Source organism: Camelina sativa, chromosome 12 (genome assembly GCF_030686135.1).
Source record: "Camelina sativa cultivar CO46 ecotype springtype chromosome 12, ASM3068613v1".
Lineage (NCBI taxonomy): Eukaryota > Viridiplantae > Streptophyta > Magnoliopsida > Brassicales > Brassicaceae > Camelina > Camelina sativa.
In genome coordinates, this window is record NC_141891.1 from 4,012,265 (window position 1) to 4,031,412 (window position 19,148).

The following is a 19,148-nucleotide window of genomic DNA, read 5'->3' on the forward strand; positions in this document are numbered from 1 at the left end:
GGGTCTATTTGTCAATTACTGTTGGATTTTTCCTAATGACGTGGTTAATAATGGGTTTTCTAGTACAATTTTTTTTGCCGACTAGTCTCGCTCGTCTCCGTGGTTAGAATTAAAAGTTGCCTTAAAAGAGTCACTCAGGCCCAAAATAGACCCAACTGAAACAAAAAAAAAAACTATCCATCAGAGCGAGAATCAAAGAAAGACACGTAATTATTCCCACAAAAATCAAACGACGATAGAGTTTTTTTTTTTCTTTTTTTGGGTGGTGAAATAGTATAATGTTATCAAAATGAAAATCATAAAACAGAAACAAATTAACGCAGAGGCAGAGTATATATAATCCAAATCTTACAAACAAGTCATCTATGACATGAAACTCATTAAGTCGTAAGTGAAGTTCGATTTTTGTTTGTTTGGGAAAAAATCGAAGCAGGAAGGGGTTTTTATGTGGTGTGTTTGGGAATTAGGAAGTTGTTGGTGATCCGATCTTTCTGGATTTTGGGGTTTTTTTTTTTTTTTTTTTTCTTTTCAATAAAATAAAAAAAATGGCGGGTCCAGGAGATGAGCATGATCCAAGTCTTGACGATAAAAAAGAAGCTGAAGCAAAATCTCAGGTTTGTGTTGGTGTTGGTGAGAAAGATATGTCTCCTTCTTCTTCTGTTCCGGGGACTTCTCCAATCCACAGATCAGGCTCTAGGCCTCAACTTGATCTTAGCAAAGCTGAAATCCAGGGCAATCTCGAGGAGAGAGATCCCACCATTTTGTTGCCTAATCAGTCTGATGATATCTCTCATTTAGCTCTTGATATCGGAGGTCTGTATATCTTTCTCTAATCATCAAAAAAATCTTTCTTACCTTTTGTTTCAATTGTAATTGAATTTTGGAAATTTGGATGCTTTGTTTTGGTGCTGAATGTGAACTCGTTTATTTGTAGGGTCTTTGATAAAGCTGCTGTATTTTTCGCGGCATGAGGACTACTCTAATGATGATGATAAGCGGAAGAGGACGATCAAGGAGAGATTGGGTATAACCAATGGCAACTTGAGAAGCTATCCTGTTCTTGGTGGGAGACTTCATTTTGTCAAGTTTGAGACTAACAAAATTAATGAGTGTTTGGATTTTATTCATTCCAAGCAGCTTCATCGCCGAGGTATTGTCTTTTTTTCCTACTTTTCATGTAACAAACTTTTGGACTGAACGCTAAGTGATGTGCTTACATAATGATTATGCTCAGTTGATGTGGTTTTGTCAAATTTTGACTTCCGTTAGTTTCTGTAAGTAGGCTGGAGATGTAATTAAGTAGGAGGTAATATATATGTATACCGTACTACTCCTGTCATGTCTAAATGGTCACTGGCACTTTTGTTTTGCTCTTATTGTTTGTAAGATCAGTTTCTGGTGATTGACTGCTTAATTCGTCTTCTTCTCCATTTTTATTTCATCCAACTCTCTTTTTACATTGGTGAATAGATCCTTATCCTTGGAGTTCCAGGACCTTGCCTTTGGGGACTGGTGTTATCAAGGTAATGACATTTTTATGACTTGGTTGTTTTTTATCTTTATCTCCTTTTGAGGCTACTTTTGGATATAATTAGCTCGTTATGTCATTTGATATACCAGAAAATATTTGAGACGATTATTGTTTTTAGGTGAAACCTTTTTCTTGATGTTCTTATGTCTTGTATATCCTTGTCATGTGATTTGCTGATTTGGATTTGATTAGTTGGCGATTGCTTGTTTAAACATATGAGTTAGGCGTATGTATAACTTACAGGTCACAGGTGGCGGGGCCTATAAATTTGCAGACTTGTTCAAGGAACGGCTGGGTGTTAGTATTGAGAAAGAAGATGAAATGCATTGCCTTGTTTCTGGAGCAAATTTTTTGCTCAAAGTAAGACCTTTCTTTATGCAACATTCCTGTTACGTTGTGTCTTTATTACTAGCACTTGCAAAGCAGAAACTTAAGGACAGGGTTACATTATGTGTGACCAGCTGTGTGTTCCAATACATATAGTTCTTTTAAGACTATTAAATTTTTGCCATTAGTTTATTTGTTTTTTTTTTAATCTACATGTGTATGTTTGATATTTATTCTTAGTTTCATGCTTTTTCTGCAGGCTATTCGACATGAAGCCTTCACGCACATGGAGGGTGAAAAAGAATTTGTACAGATAGATCCAAATGACTTGTATCCCTATCTTCTTGTGAACGTTGGGTCTGGTGTTAGCATAATCAAGGTATTTGTTTACATTTGCTACTTCTTTCACAAACTGTGTTTGTTGTGGCTTCTTTAAAAGTTGGGAGGTCAGAAAGTTGCATGGACCTATAGATTCATGCAATGTCTTTTCAAAATATAGGTTGATGGAGAAGGAAAGTTTGAACGTGTGAGTGGGACTAATGTTGGTGGTGGTACCTACTGGGGATTAGGAAGACTTCTAACGAAGTGCAAGAGGTTACAATGGATCTGTTTTTGCATTACTTCATTATATTGTTATTTCCTATACCTTAATGATGTTTTCTTCTGTTTTTTAGTTTTGATGAGTTGTTAGAACTCAGCCAAAAGGGAGATAATAGTGCCATTGACATGCTTGTTGGTGATATTTATGGGGGCATGGATTACTCCAAGGTATGAGTCTACTTTGCATCAGACTACATTTGATCTTATACATTGTGGGATGTGACTGCTCTTTTATTAAAACTTTAGAATGCTTTATTACTACTGTTCTAGTAATTCTCAGTAACCTATTATACAGATTGGTCTTTCTGCTTCAACAATAGCTTCTAGTTTTGGCAAGGCGATCTCTGAAAATAAGGAACTGGACGATTACCGACCTGAAGATATTTCATTGTCTCTATTGCGGATGATTTCATACAATATTGGACAGGTATTCGTTCGTGAGTCCAAAGGTTTCGAGGAAAAGTTCTTGAGAAAATTACTTTTCATTTGATAGGTGAATGGGGTTAAGTTGCTTGAGAATATTTTGAGTTTCTGATTTCTTGTTTCTGTGTAGATATCATATTTGAACGCCCTTCGCTTTGGGTTGAAGCGAATATTTTTTGGAGGATTTTTCATAAGGGGTCATGCATATACCATGGACACAATTTCCTTTGCTGTACATTTCTGGTAATATCTTGACTAGTAAACTTGGACCTAGATGTGATATGCGCACTCCACTTTCATCACTCAACTCCATTAATGTCTTGTTTGATAAACTAGGTCGAAAGGAGAGATGCAAGCTATGTTCTTGAGGCATGAAGGTTTTCTGGGTGCTCTGGGTGCGTTCATGAGCTATGAGAAGCACGGTTTGGATGATTTAATGTCACATCAGTTGGTTGAGAGGTTCCCAATGGGTGCACCATATACTGGAGGAAATATTCACGGACCACCTCTCGGTGATTTGAACGAGAAGGTAACAATCTAGCTTGCGTTTTAACAAAGTCTCAGATTGTTCGATTTGGTACTTTGAAACTGACAGCCAATGATTCCTTAGTGACATGGTACTGCTCAAAATATTAAAGTGCAGGAATATGATACTGTTCTATACTTTGTGCTGGGTAAAGTGTGTGCTGCGTACCACTATAGTATTCTTTAGGCCATATCATTATAGAATATGCTGTTCTTGAAAATGGAATATTTTGGTGAATGTTTGATTTTCCATGGACTTACTGAATCTGAATATTATGGCCGTAGGAGATGGTCGGATACTTTGAGAGTATTGAAGTGCACTGTTACTTGTTCCTTTCCATGCTCTGTGTGCTGACTGATTTTGATTGGATACTCGATCATTCGCCATGAAGATTAGTCACTAGAATATCTTTTAGAGTCTGGTCTAGAGCTTTTTCCCATAGAAAATATATACATAGTTTAGGTATATGTTATCTGACAAATCAAGGATCTGCAGTACAATTCGAATTTATAAATCTTTATTCTAACTTGTCCTCCTATCAGTAAAGAATGTGCTTATGCTTGTATGGATATTATTCACTTTGAAGTATGCTGGTTCTTTCTTTTTTTTCATACAAAGTATCAATTTATGTGACATAAAAGAATAATAGAAAGCAAGAGTAAGAATCATAATTTCTCCCCTACAGTAACCAACTTTGTTGATATTATATAACGTAAAAGATCATCTATAACATACATACTATTGATTCCTTTTTGTAACATACAAATCTTTGTCACAGTTATATTCTCTTTTTATTTGATGTATATATATCAAATACTAGATAGAATCAGGTGCTCTCCCTATTTCAACTAGTTATAAGTGTTCTGTGAATCTGGTCTGGATAAGTTTTGGAGTTTAAAGATACTTTCCTGGTTGCTTTCAGATTTCGTGGATGGAAAAGTTTGTGCGTAGAGGAACTGAAATAACTGCTCCTGTACCGATGACTCCATCTAAAACAACTGGCCTTGGAGGGTTTGAAGTTCCTTCATCCAGAGGTAGTGCTTTAAGATCTGATGCCAGTGCATTAAACGTTGGTGTTCTCCATCTTGTGCCCACACTGGAGGTGTTCCCATTGCTGGCTGACCCAAAAACGTAAGTGGCATGTCCCTGTGTAATAATATATTGAGCTTGTACATATATCTCCTGGTTTGTCGCTTGTTCATGATTTTGGAGAATTTATGTACTTGTGTTTAATCAACTTGTTTATCTTACACCAGGTATGAGCCTAACACAATTGATCTATCAGATCAAGGCGAACGAGAGTGAGTAATAAGTCGACGCTGATCTTCCAAAATAGGGGTTTTATTTGATGAAATCACTTTTTTTTTCTTAAATTGCTTATTTTGTCTGGTGTATAGGTACTGGCTCAAAGTTCTGTCCGAGCATTTACCAGACCTTGTTGATACGGTAACTGTTAAAGTTAACACATAGGAATTGTATTCCACCTTCAGTATTGTTTCTTATTGGGTGGTGAAGATTCTTTATGGCCTGGTACTTACTATGATTCCGTGGACATAATTATAGGCTGTGGCAAGTGAAGGAGGAACTGAGGATGCGAAAAGGCGTGGTGATGCTTTTGCTCGTGCTTTTTCAGCTCATTTGGCAAGGTTTGATTCATTACAACAGATTCCCTTCTTCTATTTCTTTTGTGCTTTTGGCTTTTGCTGACAATTTAGTTTGGCTGAAGATTAATGGAAGAGCCAGCTGCATATGGAAAGCTGGGGCTAGCAAATCTCTTGGAACTTAGGGAAGAATGCTTAAGGGAATTCCAGTTTGTTGATGCCTATAGAAGCATCAAGCAAAGGTAAATCATAGTCTTATTATCTCTCTTCTACTTGGACTTTTTCTTATGCTCTCTCCGAAATTGATAGGGAGAACGAGGCATCACTTGCTGTTTTACCTGATTTACTGGAGGAGCTTGATTCAATGAGCGAGGTCTGTGATTTATAACCTTCCTTTCTCTGTAGGATTATAATTTGTTAATGAAACGTTTTACTGCTATGCATGAGACAACGTCTCTCATTACTGTTTTAAAATATTTCTCGGATATTCAGGAGGCAAGGTTGCTTACACTTATAGAAGGTGTTCTTGCTGCAAACATATTCGACTGGGGATCTCGAGCATGTGTGGATCTTTATCACAAAGGAACCATTATTGAAATATACAGAATGAGTCGCAACAAGATGCAGAGACCGTGGAGGGTGAGAGACAAGACCACCTTTTTTTCTTTCTCTGAGGTTACTGTTTGCTAACTGTTAATCTTAAGCTGGAAATGTTTTGTTATCCGTAAAATCAGATAGATGATTTTGATGCTTTCAAAGAAAGGATGCTTGGATCTGGAGGTAAGCAGCCTCATCGACATAAAAGAGCGTTACTTTTTGTTGATAACTCGGGAGCAGACGTTATTCTTGGGATGCTTCCTCTTGCCCGAGAGTTTATCCGTCGTGGGACTGAAGTATGTATCTTTCTCGAGCTCTTCCTATAGTAATTAAATTTCTTCCTACTCTTCACAAAACTATATACAGTGGCCAAACTATTTCTTTGTGAAATTAGTTGAGGAAACACTAAACAAATGGTTATTATGATTCTCCAGGTTGTTTTAGTGGCAAACTCTCTTCCTGCTCTTAACGACGTTACCGCTATGGAACTCCCTGATATAGTCGCAGGGGCTGCTAAGGTTTTCTTGGTTCAACTTTTGAATCTTTGTAGTAGTGATAATGTTTTTTCGTGTAACTAACTCTTTTGTTCGGTACTCTTGAAGCACTGTGACATCTTAAGAAGAGCGGCAGAAATGGGAGGCTTACTTGTAGATGCGATGGTAAATCCGGGAGATGGGTCAAAGAAGGATTTAACTTCAGCACCATTGATGGTTGTTGAAAATGGATGCGGAAGTCCTTGCATCGACCTCAGACAAGTCAGCTCCGAGCTTGCAGCCGCTGCCAAAGACGCTGATCTTGTATCTACAAAACCTTCTCTGTTTTTACCTGACATAAACTAGAAACACACAAAAAGAGATAAGCTTTGTTCATGACTTGATGTTTAATGATATTGCAGGTTGTCTTGGAAGGTATGGGAAGAGCACTTCACACCAACTTCAACGCTCAATTCAAATGCGAGGCTCTCAAGGTTTTAACCTCACTTGACAGAAAATTTCAAGTCTAGAATTGTTATCGAAACTTTTGACTGAAACCTTTCTCTTCCTGTTTGGCAGCTAGCAATGGTGAAAAATCAGAGATTGGCTGAGAAGTTGATAAAAGGAAACATATATGATTGTGTATGCAGATACGAGCCTCCCTCTCTTTAACAATGTTATGTATCATTGCTTCAACCTTTAGACTACTATGCTCCAATAGTTTATTGGCTCACTGTTGTATACATTCGTCAATTGGCATATGTATTTTTTTAGTAGACTAAACTTTTACTGTATAAATTTGTATTTGAATTAAATAAAATCACTTGCTAAAGAGCAACATCAAGGTTCAACTACAGCTCAAGGAACAATAATGTATCAGTCTGAAATTTTAGCGAGCAATTTCTCAACCATGATTCTCTGCTGAGTCCCACTTAGAGATTCCGAGTTCATCATTGCATTGGATACGATAATGACTGTACGTGGAGCAGCCGCGTTTACCCAAACTCTTCCATTTAAGCCCACAGCTATCTCGAATGAGAGTTTCTTTCCAAGAGCCTCGATGACCGGGCATGTTGGTGAACTCAACAGCCTACAAGATATGAAGAAAGTAAGAAAATTAAGTCAAAAGAAGATAGATCAAGTATAAGATATAGACAGTTCTATAAGGAAGTATATCTCACATTCTTGAAAGACCAGTTGAAGTTTCAAACATGAAACCATCTCTCAAGGGTCCAAATGATGCAGCTTTCCCACTTGCTAATACATAGAAACAAGAGAAGCATTTAGAGTAGGCTAAGGAAAAACAGCATTGTTTAGCCTCCAAAGCTTTAAACTTACCGTCAGTACAAGACACCTCCGGATTCATTCCTGTGTTTGTCTTGACAACCCGAAGATAAAGCAGAGTGCCTACCTGTTTAGTATACAAACATTTTAACACTGCGTAAACAAGAAATTCATAGAGAATGTCATATTCCAAATGAGAATTTAAGAGAGCTTTCTGATTAATCAGAATGTGTACATGCCTCAAACTTGGGAATATTTCTTCTTGTTCCTCCTTCGAATGCAAGAACTGGCAGAAGCGCAAGTTGAGGTCCTTTTATGTCCACCCAAAAATTCTACATGAGTAACAAGAAACACTTCAATATATCGATACCTCATAGTAAAATGCATTCAGAGATGATGACCAATCTGAGAAGGATCTAAGAACAATACAAGAATCTATACAAGCAAGATCACAAAGGACTTACATCTGCTTTAGATTCTACCACAATTCCAAGAACATGATCCTCAGGGCGAGGTATGTACTGCAAAAACCATAATAACAGAGTCAACAAACAACTAGAATTGAGACTTACACAGATAATCAACAAAACAGAACCGTGCACAGACATATAAATAATACACAACAAGCTCAAACCAGAAAGGCAAAGATTGAATCATCTTATAATGAAGTGAGCTCACCCGTTTATGAGAAATTTGGACCCAATACTTATTAGGCTTGGAGTAACTTAATTTGCCAGCTCTCATGGCAGAGATAGCATCACTATCCTGAAACAAGCCAAAAACAAACACATATTTCAAAAACATACTCTAATCCCTTTAGCATTGCAGCTCATGGAAGCAACTGTTTGTAATATCACAAATCCCACTGGAATAATTTGTTTAGATATGCAATTGCAAACGAAGAAGACGAAACCTGACGGAGGCCACTGCCGAGCTTGATTGTCTGATTAGTCATGTTTGACAAATCAAGAACAACATCACCTGGAACCTGAAACAAATTTGAAAAATCCATGTTTGATTCTAACCAAATCGAACCATAAAGAAACGAAAAAAAAGTGTTTTTTATTTAGAAGTGGGCAGATGGAAAAATACGGACAACAATCTGATCAATGAGGCTTGAGGGCAAGACAGAAGAAGCTTTGGCACTCATCTTCGAAATAGAAAAACCCTAATTCCCCTGTTAAAGTTGATTCCTTGGGGAGGTTAACGATGATCTGATCCCCCAAAACACTCTTTTAGTAGTCTCCTCCACTCTTTCTTTTTATTTTTGGCCGCAAAGAAACCTTTTTTTTTTTTTACTTTTTTTTTTTGGACATAACATAAAGTCATAAACCGACCGAACCTATTTAAAGTGTTGGTCTGTTTGGTTTCGGGGGAGGTTACAGAGACACCTAACGAAAGGTCGGATTTTTAAAATTGATTTTTCAGACTTCAAAAATCTTGTGATTTTGTCTTTCTCTCTCGTTCAATTTGTTTGGTTTTGTCTCCTCGATCGGCCTTGTTGCTTGTTGCATAACCAAATTTTGATAATTGTTGTTGGTGTGCTATGTTGATTCTCTAGGGTTTGCTGAAATTGATTTAGGGAGATGGGTAATAATGGTTACGCTTTTGAACATCCACCTCTCAAGAAGTTAGGCCCACGCCGCCGTTATTTCCCGTGTGAGTTATACAAGATTGTGAATGATCCTAAAACGAATTCAGTAATCTCATGGGGTGAGGAGGGCAAGAGTTTCATCATCTGGGATCCGCAGGAGTTTTCCAGAGATGTGCTTTTCAAGGCCCTTTATCTACTTTCATTTTCACTGTTCGAGACGCGGCTTAAGTCATTTGTAAGTTTCTTGCCTTTTTTTCTTTTTGATTTATACATACATACACCTTTGGATCTTTTCAATGCCTTTTTTTTTGTAGGGCTTTAGAAGAGTTGAGTCTGAGTCTGCTGCCCACTTTGAATATGCAAACGATGATTTTGTGAGAGGTGAACCTAAGCGTGCTCTTGAGATACAGAAGCGCTACATGCAGCCTTTTGGACCAGCATCCCCTGCCTATAAGCCAATTTTGATAGAACCTGCTGCTTTGGAGGCATTAATGAGTAAGCCGCCCTCCGTCTCACTTCTTCCCCCTGGAACTCTTGGCCCCATGCCATCATTGCAAGATCCGGTTGCTTTGAAGGCTTACTTTAACGATGCCTGGTACCGAGTGGTAGCTATGCCAAAGGATCCATTGAGCGCTCGCGAGAAAGAACTGGCTGCGTCATTGATGCATGGTCTCAAGGACGAGATTATGCGCAGGAGAGCTTCTGTTATGGAAGCTTTGGCAAACGCTTCAGGTCCATCAAGAGAAAGAGATACCACTCTGTGATTTATATCTATCTATCTATCACACTCTTGCTCTTTTATATATCCTCTATCCTTGCACTAGTAATATCTATGTTGGTGTCCCTTCCTCCCTACTTTAACTTCTCTTCTTCTTCTCTTGTCTTCGCAATTTCCTACACAAAAATGCTCTGTAACCCTCTTATGATCATATACTCTCTAGCTTTATCTGTTTCTAGGACATATCATTCTGTTTGGTTTATGTCTTTTTCAGAATGAATCCTACGTTATGTAGCTGACTATGAAAAAAACCCCAAAGAAGTGCAAATAAGGTACAAGCACTTCATCCGTAAAAGATGATAAAGTTCTCTACCATAATTATTTCTGCAATAGTTTTTATACCAACAAAACATGATTTTAGCTTTCACTAATCTCACAAAATCATAAAATTTTCTAAGGTGATAGAAGTCGGATCTCAACCATTATGAACGTTATAATGTTTTGTTTGTTTTTTTTTTTTTTTTGACTTGGGAATAAAAAAAATTAGGTGATTTGGAATAGACCCGTTAAATAAAGCTCAATTTTGAGACGTAATACCCGTTAAATTAGGTGATCTTACAAATGAACTTTTAGTTTCTGGCTGTTTTGATTTCTGTTGGGCTCGACCCTAAGGGTCCGAATGGTAACCGCGGATTTAGTAGTGCAGGACAAATAATTTGGTAGTACGGTACGGTTCAACTGCGGTACGTGCGGAAGAAATGTATTTGCGGGACAAGTGCGGTTACTCCAAAATAAGCGGTACAAAATAATGTTTGATTGGTGAAAAATTATTTGCGGTGCGGATTTCATATTATTTTGATATTAAGGATAACTATGATAATTAGGTAGCATTTACAATAATACTATTTCCATTATCATAACAAACATTCATTTTTATTGAAATTTAAACCACATATTACAAAATTATTTGTTACTACATAAAAACCTCTATAAATTAATAAAGTCGGGACCATGAAATTTTATTAATTTAAAGAGGTTTTAATTTATCGATAAATTAATAATTATTAATTTATAGAGAGACTTTCCTAATTTGGTAAAAAAACATTAAAATAAGATTTAATCTTTATATTAAAATATTAAAAAAATTAAAATATTTTTATAAAATCAATTACAATGAAAATAACAATTACAATGTTTTGAAGATAGCACTCAAAGATTTTTATATAGTAAAAATATTAAAAATGAACTCTAATAAAAATTAATGTGTAGATATATACATATATTTAGATAATTTATATTATTGATGGGACTATATATTTACAAAGGAGTTTCAAAAAGATTATTATTTTATTATATTATCGAATATTGTCCAAAATTACACTAGTCCCAACTTGGGGCCGAATAAATTTATTAATTTATAAAGATTATTAATTTAACGAGTATTAATTTATAGAGTTTCTACTGTATTTATTTTGTTATTTATAGTTATAATTATTTATTGTATAATTATAAATTTATTATTAATCATTTAGTCATAAAAAGCGGATTTTAAGGTGTCCCACACCATATGTGGAGTTATTTACAAAGGAGTGCGTTTTTCATTTTATTAGACATAACAAAAATTTATTGCGGATTTCCTTAAATAAAAGCGGATTTCCTTTTTTGTATTTTGAAAAACCGCAAATTACTTGATTGGTGTAGTTATTGCGGATTTTGTTTTTTTGGAAATAAGCCCAGCTTATTTAAGTATCCATTCATGGCCTAAATTTTACTAATGTGGGATTTTTTTTTTTTTCCTTTTCCAAAAGAAACAAATGGATGAATTTGTCTTCTTTTACTCTTTACTTTTTGTTTGTTTGTCAATTCTCTCATCTGCAGACGCAGGAACATGATGTACTACGTTATGTAGCTGACTATGAAAAAAACCCAAAGAAATGAAAATAAGGTAAAAGCACTTCATCCCGATGCAGTAACAGAATACATGATTCAATTCGTCAAAATCGTAAAAGATGATAAAGTTCTCTACCATAATTATTTCTGCAATAGTTTTTATACCAACAAAACATGATTTGATTTGAATAGTTTCACGCTAAACATCTCTTCGTAACTGTGATTCTAAGTCCGTGCTTCATCGACAGTATAATACCAAGAACTGGCTCAATCTTCTGCCCTTCGACAACCTTAATGTCATAGTTTTGTAATATCTCCACTGCCACTATCTTCATTTGATTCAAAGCTATGTGCTTACCTAGACAAGTTCTTGGACCGGCATTAAACGATAAAAACTTGAAGGAAGGCTCATGTTTCATGCCTCCATTCTCGGTAATCCATCTCTCTGGCTTGAACTGCAATGCGTCTTCTCCCCAAACTGCTCGCATCCTCCCCAACGCATAAAGACAGATAACAATATTGGAGTTTGCATCGACTTTATGACCACTTGGTAACACATCTGATTTGATAGGAGACTTGCGCCCGAAGCAAACTGGTGGGTAAAGTCTCAATGCCTCACACAACGCACCATGTAAATACACCAACTTGTCCAAATTCTCTTGGCTATTTCCGGTTCTTGATAGATTCGTGTTGATGACCTCTTGGCGAATCTTGGCTACCACTTTTGGATTTTCAGAGAGAAGCCAGAAGAACCAAGAGAGAGCAGAGGCTGTTGTGTCTCTTCCGGCTAGAATGAAAGTTAAGATGTTGTCTCTGAGGAACTTGTCGTCACTCGTATTCAAGAGCTTGTACTTGGTTGTATCTAGCTTAATGAAGGAAGTTAAAATATCCTCACTCTCCACATTGGATTTATCAATAACCCCTTGTGATCTTTTCATCTCTTCTCTCTTGCCTGATATGTATTTTGCACACACACGGTCAAAAATTGCATTAGCTTTAGTCATCTTCTTCTCTTCTCCTAATCCCACCCAGTTTTGCAGCTTCCACAAGAATCTTGGTTTGACATGCCTATACAAAATCCCTTCTCCAACATCGTCGAGAGCTTTAGCAAATTCATCTTCAGGCATTTCAACGGAGAGAGATCTAGGATCAGAACCGGTTGCAAGGATTAAGATTGTATCGAAGGTGAACCTCCCGAACACGTCTTGCAAGTCCACGGTCGTTCCTTTCTCTGCAAAATGATCAAGAAGGGGAACAAGCCCGTCCTTGAGTTTACGTGTCATGGTACTCATTGAAAACCTTTGAAACTCTTGACGATGGAGAATGGCTTGATAAGACTTCCTCAGAGTCTTCCATAGCTCCAAGTCTGTGGTGATGATCCCGTCTCCGAACACATCAAAAACATCTTGGAACGCCGGTCCTTTGATGTAATTTGTGAAATTTGAGGTCATTATATGATGAATGTTAGCTGGATCTACCGTGACCAACATATCCATTCCAGCAAACTGCGGTCCTTCGAATGGAAACGTCAAGTTAGAGATTTCGAGAATCTTAACGCTGTAGTCATAGATTCGGTGAAGTGCCCTGAGCAGAGCAGGGAGCATCCGGAGGACCGGCCAGTTCAATCGGAACCGGCCATAAAGTTTCTTGAAGAGCAAGTAATGGAGGATAAGAAAACCAAGGATGGCTACAGAAACTTGAAGTAGACTTATTGAAGCCATTGGAGTAAGGCGCTTGATTTTAAAATACAACTCTGTGATGGATACTTTGCTGCCACAAGAGCTGAATTTATATGCACACACTTCAGGGGACTATTAACAAAACTATTTTTAAACACATTAAATCTTGTTATGCATAAACTGCAAGGGACGAGTAAATAATGCATATATCATCAAATTAGAAACTACTATTAAATTTGTCATTTCACCTAACTTTTTATTTTTGTGACAAGACACCCAACTTTTTCAATCATTTGGAAAATTGTCATTATTGCCCGTTGGCCATTTGTAACTTTATCAACTAATTAAGCTTATTGAAGCCATTAGAGAATGAGCTGGAGTCACGCACAGACTTCTGAGATATGAGCGCTTTAGGAAGTACATTAATTAACTTCTTCATCTCTGTCCAAAGAGGATGAATGTTTTAAGCATTTAATATTCTCTACCAGTTACCGTTTTAATTATGTAAATAAACTCTATGAATTAACTGGAGAAGAGAAGAAGTTCATGAAAGTGGTGAGGTGAGAGAAAAATGGACAAGGATGATGAATACATTCCTGTACCCTAAGAAAGAGTTCAGAACACAAGAAAGACTAAGTATATGCAACAGAGGATAGTTCAATACAATTATACAACAAACGTACTCAATACACATGTTTTTGCCTTATGTACTCGTCAAAAGGGGGTGGTCACATGTGTGTATATATATATCCATTACACGACACTCAGCTTCAACTAATTTGCTTCTCCAAGAGACCAACCGTTTTGTATTATAAAGCGACCAGTCCTTTGATTAAAGAGAGAGAAAAAATGGCAGTCTATCCTCAGGTCAAACCAGCTATTGTTATACCTATCACTTTAATGTCTCTGTTGATGCCTCTACTTTCTCATCACCAATTTCCTCATTCACATCTTCGTTGGTCTTTGCGTCTTTCTGGAGAGCACGAAGCATTGCAGAGTTCACCTGTTTTCTCAATTTCGCGTTCTCAACAAAGATGTTTGCCAGTATCTTCCTCAGCTCGTCCTCCACAATTCTTGTTTCGGTATCGGTGCTGAGAGATTTATCTATATCTTGAGCAGCAGCATTTTCATCAAACCCGGCAAGTAGCTGAGCCTGGAAATGGTCAACATCGTTAAAACTTGTAAAATGCACATTGCGACATTTTTTTATAGCAATGCTTCACTAGTGCAGCGAAAACCTAAATATTCTACACTTAGAATTAACTTTACGCTGATGCATATATCAAGACGCAGTTGAAAGTAACTCCTATAAGAAGAAACCTTGGATATCCTAAGTTGAGACATATGAAGTTAAATGAGAAATAAAGGAGAGATACAGCAATACCTCCTCAATTTGATCATCAGATATTGACAGCAAACGCAAAGCGTCTGATACTGCAGTTGAGTCCTCTGCGAAGTTACTGTTTCCGTCCACTAAAAAATTCAAGTTGTACTCTTTAAGCCGGTCGTGGAGAATCCTGCAGTCACTAAGCAGCTTTTTTCTAGCCGCTACAGTGTTCTCAAGTAGTTCTCTTTCCTGTTGGAGTAGTTTCTGAAAAGTGCAACATGTTCCAGTCTCAGTTGTGTTGTCTCTATTGTTTCGATGCATAGTCATGCTGCCAAATAAGAAAATATATTTAATACTATACAAGGCAGAAATTACCTCGGCTTCAGTTTTATCTGTCAAAGATTGTGTCAGCTCTTTCTCTAATTCCACATGAGAACGCCTCAGAGATTTGACCTCTTTGACAAGAACTTTAATATCTGCTTTTGATTTTGCCTCTAATTCTTCATATCGCTTGGAGAGGTCCTCTAGTTGTTGTTTTTTGGCATCCAACTCTTTCGAAAAAACATGTCTTTCAGAGATAGTTGACTGTTCAGTGGGTTCTGCATGTGAGCTCCCATCCTAGTGTAATAAGTTGCATCAGCGTGCTTCTCTAAAATAGGAAAATTGGTTGCGAAAATAATTTTGTGGACACAGAACTATTTTAAATCATACCTCCCTTAATTTTAACTTCATTTCCATCTCGTAAGATTTTTGTCTAAGTTCTTCCATATCCCACTGCATCTGATTGAATCTTTCCCTCTCGCTCATAATAGCTTGCTCCAAGTTCTCTTTGCTTCTCTGCTTAGTAGTTTCAAGTTCCCCTTCTAGATCATCAACCTGAGCAGTAAAAAACAGCATTACAACACTACCATTCCCTCCAAAGAAAAATTAATAAGATACGGATGTTTAGAACTAAAAATGAAAAAGAAAAACAGCATTCGATGTTACTTTTCTTATTGTACCTTTTTGTTCAGGTAATCTTTCACCGCTATCTCTTGATTTAGTCTTGCTATAAGATCTTCCATATCTGTTTTTGCATTAACAAGTCTCTCATTTGTGGCTAACAAAATTCTGTTCAATTTATTCCGAAGCTCCAGTGGAAGAACTATTTGTGCACTACCCTGCCTCTCCGGGTTACCAGCAAGCCCAGATCCAAGTGCTACAGCAGGACCTCGGCGTAGATCCAGGTAGCTATCACTGCTTGAACTTAGGAGACCAGGTGTTGATGTTTCACCAGTGTGTAGAGCAAACCCATCAGCACTCTCAACAGAAAGCTTTCTATCATGCATTACTGAGTGAGATGATTCTGGTTCAGAAAGAAGTCGTGAGCCATTGTTAGCAAGAACTACACCTTTAGAAGCATTTCCATTATACACATCCTTCCCTAGGATATTATTGACATATCTTGAGCGAGCTTTATGCTTGGGAAAGTCTTCAAGTTGCTCAAGAATAGTTTGGCTCATTGAAAGTCCCTCGTCAATGTTGGTCATGCTGAAGTTAACGAGCTTCTCTATTGGATTTGTAATATCCTCATCCAGAGTTAGATCTTCGGTGCCAATTTCAGAAATATCATCCTGTCCTAAACTTGGTGATCCAAGCTCAGATGTTTCATAAGCAGTATCACTGCCATAGTCAGATGTGAGAGAACTCCCACCCGCATGAAACAAGCTCAGACTTGGGTGAACCAAAGGAGACGACGAACTTGTGCTATTTCTATCATTATTGGCATCAGAGGCATTCTGATCTACATCTTGGCATGCTGGAAAAGCAAGATCATGTTAGACTCGTAATCACATATTACAGAACTGACCAATGCACGACTTAAGTGCATATTGTAATAGCTCATACCAGACCTAGCAGCAGCTTCTAGTTCAAGAAAGGATGCAACTACGACACTTCTTGCCAATTCTATATCAGATAATAGCTTCGTTATCCACTCCTCAAGAGAGCACCTTCTCTGCAACAAGGTCACAGCTATCACTTGTGAAACAAATAGTTTGCACGAATAATTGTAATTTTTCTGTTGGGACATGGCTTTCCATATATGTATACACATGAAGTCCATTAATCTGCATTATTCGTACTTAATCTTGGAAGGGAAGATTTTGGAGGCAGGGAAAAAAATAGCACTAAACAGAAAAGATATTGAGAATAACAGCAGTTACACAAGTGATCTCATTCACTTACTTAGCCCCAGAAAAAAAAATGCATACCTCTTCTAACACTGCTCTGCTTTTCATACGCAAGAGCCCTTTGGGGGGAGCTGACGGAAAACTTTTTCTAGGAAATGTTCTTTTAAGCTGCAAGGAAAACATGAATGTACATATCCCATCAAGAACATTACATTTAATCATACGGAGAGTTAGTATAACCCTTAAATTCAAGGAGAAAAAAATACTTACATCGGATAAAAGCTTAAGAAAATCATTAAATCTTCTCAACACTCCTCGCATTGTGGTAACACCTTCAGGGGATTGCAAACTTACTTGAACCCTGTAAAACTGTTCCACTAGAAAATGTCATATATGTAAGCAAGTTCAACTAAATATTCATGACACAACAACAACAAAAATTCCATTGATCATGTTTAAGTTTGTTGATTCCAAATGACAAAATCAGTTAAAGTAGATTACCACAACAGGGTCTGAGTTTCTCGACTTTGGAAGAACAATCCAGGAAGGTATAGTGACACAATAACTCCATCCGGTTCGTGGATCATGAGGCCATACTGTATCTCTACCACTCTGCGCCAAAAAAGAAGATAATAAAGGTTGCAGCTTCCAAATAAACAACATATTAAAGTATCGAATTATGGAAACATAAGTAAGAACTCACCCATTTGCGCGGGGGAGGACTCCAATCCATTCCCAATGGAAGCGGCGATGTTCCGTCATGCCTATGCTTCGGCGGACTCCGTCTCTGCATCACCACCTACTTAACTCTACCTATCTCTCCAGCTCTCCGGAATTCGAATCTGATATTCCGATCAGAACTAATCGGAGACGTGGATCGAGCCAGTAAATTTCCCGATCGGGAAAACCTCAAATTACGCAATCAGAAATCTTAGGATTAAGATCGAAGAGTAGGGTTTATGAATGGGGATCGTCGTCAGATCGAGAAGAGAGAGAGAGAGAGAGGACACAGAAGAAGAAGAAGAAGAAGAAGAAGAAGAAGAAGAAGAAGAAGAAGGGAACAGATGGCGTCTCTCAGGGTCTTCTCTTCCTCTCTGGGGTTGAATCCTCACGGACCACGGCGATTAACGGTGGTGTTGTGACGTCTACTTTTAACGGAAAAGCCGATATAAAACAACAACACGTGATTTGACGGAGGCGCGAAGCTTACCGTGTATCTATCTATTGTGTATATATGTTCCACCTTCTTCTTCCCGTAAGATTCGTTCGGTTTGGGTCTCTCTGACTCGTGAACCACGTTTTGGTTTTGAGTTGGGTTTATCAGAAGCTCATTCAGCCATTATCCACGTCATTTTCATTTTTTTTTCTGCCATTAACTTTGCTTTTTATATCTTTTTTTTTCCAAAAGGTTTTTCATTCATTCATATCTTATTCAGAAACCGAAATCAAATTTAGACCAGAAATAATTTCCAAACCGAAAAGATTAACCATTTCTGGTTTAATGAGCTGTTATTTTGCTAAACGTTGCGGTAGCAGCAACTGGTAAAGAAGGAAAACAATGTTATCGGAGAGAAGAATACATAGAGATGAGAGAGAAGTGTTGCAGATGATATACGCTGATGAAGATTGATATGTCGCTGAAAATTTTCAGCTATCAACAGTGCCGGCCCAACATTTATGAGTGCTTTACGCAGAAATTTAAAAATGTATCATTTTCACCTATGACAAAAGTTATAAATTTTCTAAATAAGACCACAATTAGATATTTTAAAACTTTTTACATATCCTACAAAGGAAAAAAAGATCTTTTACGTGTAAATAAAAAAGCCATTATACATATCCTAAAAAAAAGCCTTTTGTTTAACAGATTTTTAAGTGAAAAAAGTTTTTAAAAATTTAGGCCCGAATCCTTGGCTTCACTTTGCTTCTCCTGTGGGCCAAGCCTGGCTATCAATGTGATGTCGTCACGACTCAACGGATACCATCAGCGAATCATTTAGATCTGTAATTTTCAAACCTACGGTGTCGTTTAACATTGCTTTACTCCACTTGACATGTCGTTGCTACTTCAACATGTCGTTTCAATCTGCTGACGCCGCAACATTTAACAAAAGAAAAATAATATGTACATATTTCATTAAAAAAAACTAATTTTGTAACACTTTAAAAGTTTTAAACGTGTTATTCTTTTGTAAAAACGCTATTTTTCTTTTTTGAATCTAATTTAACATATTTTCAAAAAAAAAAAAACATGTTATTTTCGAAAGTTATTGATCTTCATAATAACATGTAAATTATATCCTTCATATCTATAAATTTCTACGCTTTAAAACATATATTCAAACATCAAAACATTACAATTTTTTTTTTTACAGTTATAAACTTTTAACTAATGTCAAATATGTGA

At 37.1% G+C, this 19,148-nt stretch overlaps 5 protein-coding genes across 6 annotated transcripts; 2 read left to right on the top strand and 3 right to left on the bottom strand.

Annotated features, from left to right (window-relative positions):
* The first annotated feature begins 118 nt into the window (after positions 1–118).
* LOC104730055 (pantothenate kinase 2) lies at positions 119–6,916 on the top strand. Of its 2 annotated transcripts, none has more exons than XM_010449125.3 (22): positions 119–813; positions 935–1,150; positions 1,471–1,523; positions 1,775–1,891; positions 2,118–2,237; positions 2,358–2,452; positions 2,533–2,626; positions 2,754–2,885; positions 3,012–3,124; positions 3,218–3,410; positions 4,330–4,538; positions 4,664–4,708; positions 4,805–4,853; positions 4,971–5,053; positions 5,134–5,250; positions 5,318–5,381; positions 5,501–5,647; positions 5,743–5,901; positions 6,040–6,123; positions 6,208–6,402; positions 6,501–6,572; positions 6,658–6,916. In XM_010449125.3, the coding sequence occupies exons 1-22, from the start codon at positions 546–548 to the stop codon at positions 6,748–6,750; spliced, it is 2,718 nt and encodes a 905-aa protein (XP_010447427.1). In that variant the 5' UTR covers positions 119–545; the 3' UTR covers positions 6,751–6,916. The 2 variants fall into 2 exon arrangements, with proteins under 2 accessions (XP_010447427.1, XP_010447428.1); XM_010449126.3 differs by having other exon boundaries at positions 176–813; positions 1,756–1,891.
* Positions 6,863–8,727, bottom strand: LOC104730054 (uncharacterized). Its single transcript, XM_010449124.3, has 8 exons — positions 8,459–8,727; positions 8,276–8,350; positions 8,041–8,127; positions 7,827–7,883; positions 7,602–7,694; positions 7,417–7,489; positions 7,260–7,335; positions 6,863–7,168 (listed from the first exon to the last, which is right to left on the bottom strand). Exons 1-8 carry the CDS (start codon positions 8,510–8,512, stop codon positions 6,955–6,957), a joined length of 729 nt encoding a protein of 242 aa, XP_010447426.2. The 5' UTR covers positions 8,513–8,727; the 3' UTR covers positions 6,863–6,954.
* On the top strand, positions 8,707–9,968 carry LOC104730056 (uncharacterized). The gene is made up of 3 exons (XM_010449128.3): positions 8,707–8,763; positions 8,924–9,191; positions 9,271–9,968. The coding sequence occupies exons 2-3, from the start codon at positions 8,949–8,951 to the stop codon at positions 9,718–9,720; spliced, it is 693 nt and encodes a 230-aa protein (XP_010447430.1). The 5' UTR covers positions 8,707–8,763; positions 8,924–8,948; the 3' UTR covers positions 9,721–9,968.
* Positions 9,969–11,609: 1,641 nt separating this feature from the next.
* LOC104730057 (alkane hydroxylase MAH1) lies at positions 11,610–13,377 on the bottom strand. The gene has a single exon (XM_010449129.2). The coding sequence runs from the start codon at positions 13,283–13,285 to the stop codon at positions 11,759–11,761; it is 1,527 nt and encodes a 508-aa protein (XP_010447431.2). The 5' UTR covers positions 13,286–13,377; the 3' UTR covers positions 11,610–11,758.
* Positions 13,378–13,815: 438 nt separating this feature from the next.
* Positions 13,816–18,388, bottom strand: LOC104730058 (PX domain-containing protein EREL1). The gene is made up of 10 exons (XM_087478350.1): positions 17,445–18,388; positions 17,243–17,353; positions 17,012–17,110; positions 16,823–16,909; positions 16,458–16,566; positions 15,572–16,368; positions 15,282–15,446; positions 14,946–15,188; positions 14,628–14,834; positions 13,816–14,396 (listed from the first exon to the last, which is right to left on the bottom strand). Exons 1-10 carry the CDS (start codon positions 17,532–17,534, stop codon positions 14,136–14,138), a joined length of 2,169 nt encoding a protein of 722 aa, XP_087334476.1. The 5' UTR covers positions 17,535–18,388; the 3' UTR covers positions 13,816–14,135.
* Positions 18,389–19,148: the final 760 nt, after the last annotated feature.

Excerpts from the sequence above, each read along its gene's own strand:
- LOC104730055 (XM_010449125.3), top strand. The coding sequence starts at position 546 with ATGGCGGGTCCAGGAGATGAGCATGATCCAAGTCTTGACGATAAAAAA. Across the intron at positions 2,886-3,011 it reads TTTCATACAATATTGGACAG|ATATCATATTTGAACGCCCT; the intron begins GTATTCGTTCGT and ends GTTTCTGTGTAG. Across the intron at positions 3,411-4,329 it reads TCGGTGATTTGAACGAGAAG|ATTTCGTGGATGGAAAAGTT; the intron begins GTAACAATCTAG and ends GGTTGCTTTCAG.
- LOC104730054 (XM_010449124.3), bottom strand. The coding sequence starts at position 8,512 with ATGAGTGCCAAAGCTTCTTCTGTCTTGCCCTCAAGCCTCATTGATCAG. Across the intron at positions 8,128-8,275 it reads TCGGCAGTGGCCTCCGTCAG|GATAGTGATGCTATCTCTGC; the intron begins GTTTCGTCTTCT and ends GGCTTGTTTCAG. Across the intron at positions 7,336-7,416 it reads GGAGGTGTCTTGTACTGACG|CAAGTGGGAAAGCTGCATCA; the intron begins GTAAGTTTAAAG and ends TCTATGTATTAG.
- LOC104730056 (XM_010449128.3), top strand. The coding sequence starts at position 8,949 with ATGGGTAATAATGGTTACGCTTTTGAACATCCACCTCTCAAGAAGTTA. Across the intron at positions 9,192-9,270 it reads AGACGCGGCTTAAGTCATTT|GGCTTTAGAAGAGTTGAGTC; the intron begins GTAAGTTTCTTG and ends TTTTTTTTGTAG.
- LOC104730057 (XM_010449129.2), bottom strand. The coding sequence starts at position 13,285 with ATGGCTTCAATAAGTCTACTTCAAGTTTCTGTAGCCATCCTTGGTTTT.
- LOC104730058 (XM_087478350.1), bottom strand. The coding sequence starts at position 17,534 with ATGCAGAGACGGAGTCCGCCGAAGCATAGGCATGACGGAACATCGCCG. Across the intron at positions 17,354-17,444 it reads GTCCTCCCCCGCGCAAATGG|AGTGGTAGAGATACAGTATG; the intron begins GTGAGTTCTTAC and ends TTTTTGGCGCAG. Across the intron at positions 14,835-14,945 it reads CAGATAAAACTGAAGCCGAG|AAACTACTCCAACAGGAAAG; the intron begins GTAATTTCTGCC and ends TGCACTTTTCAG.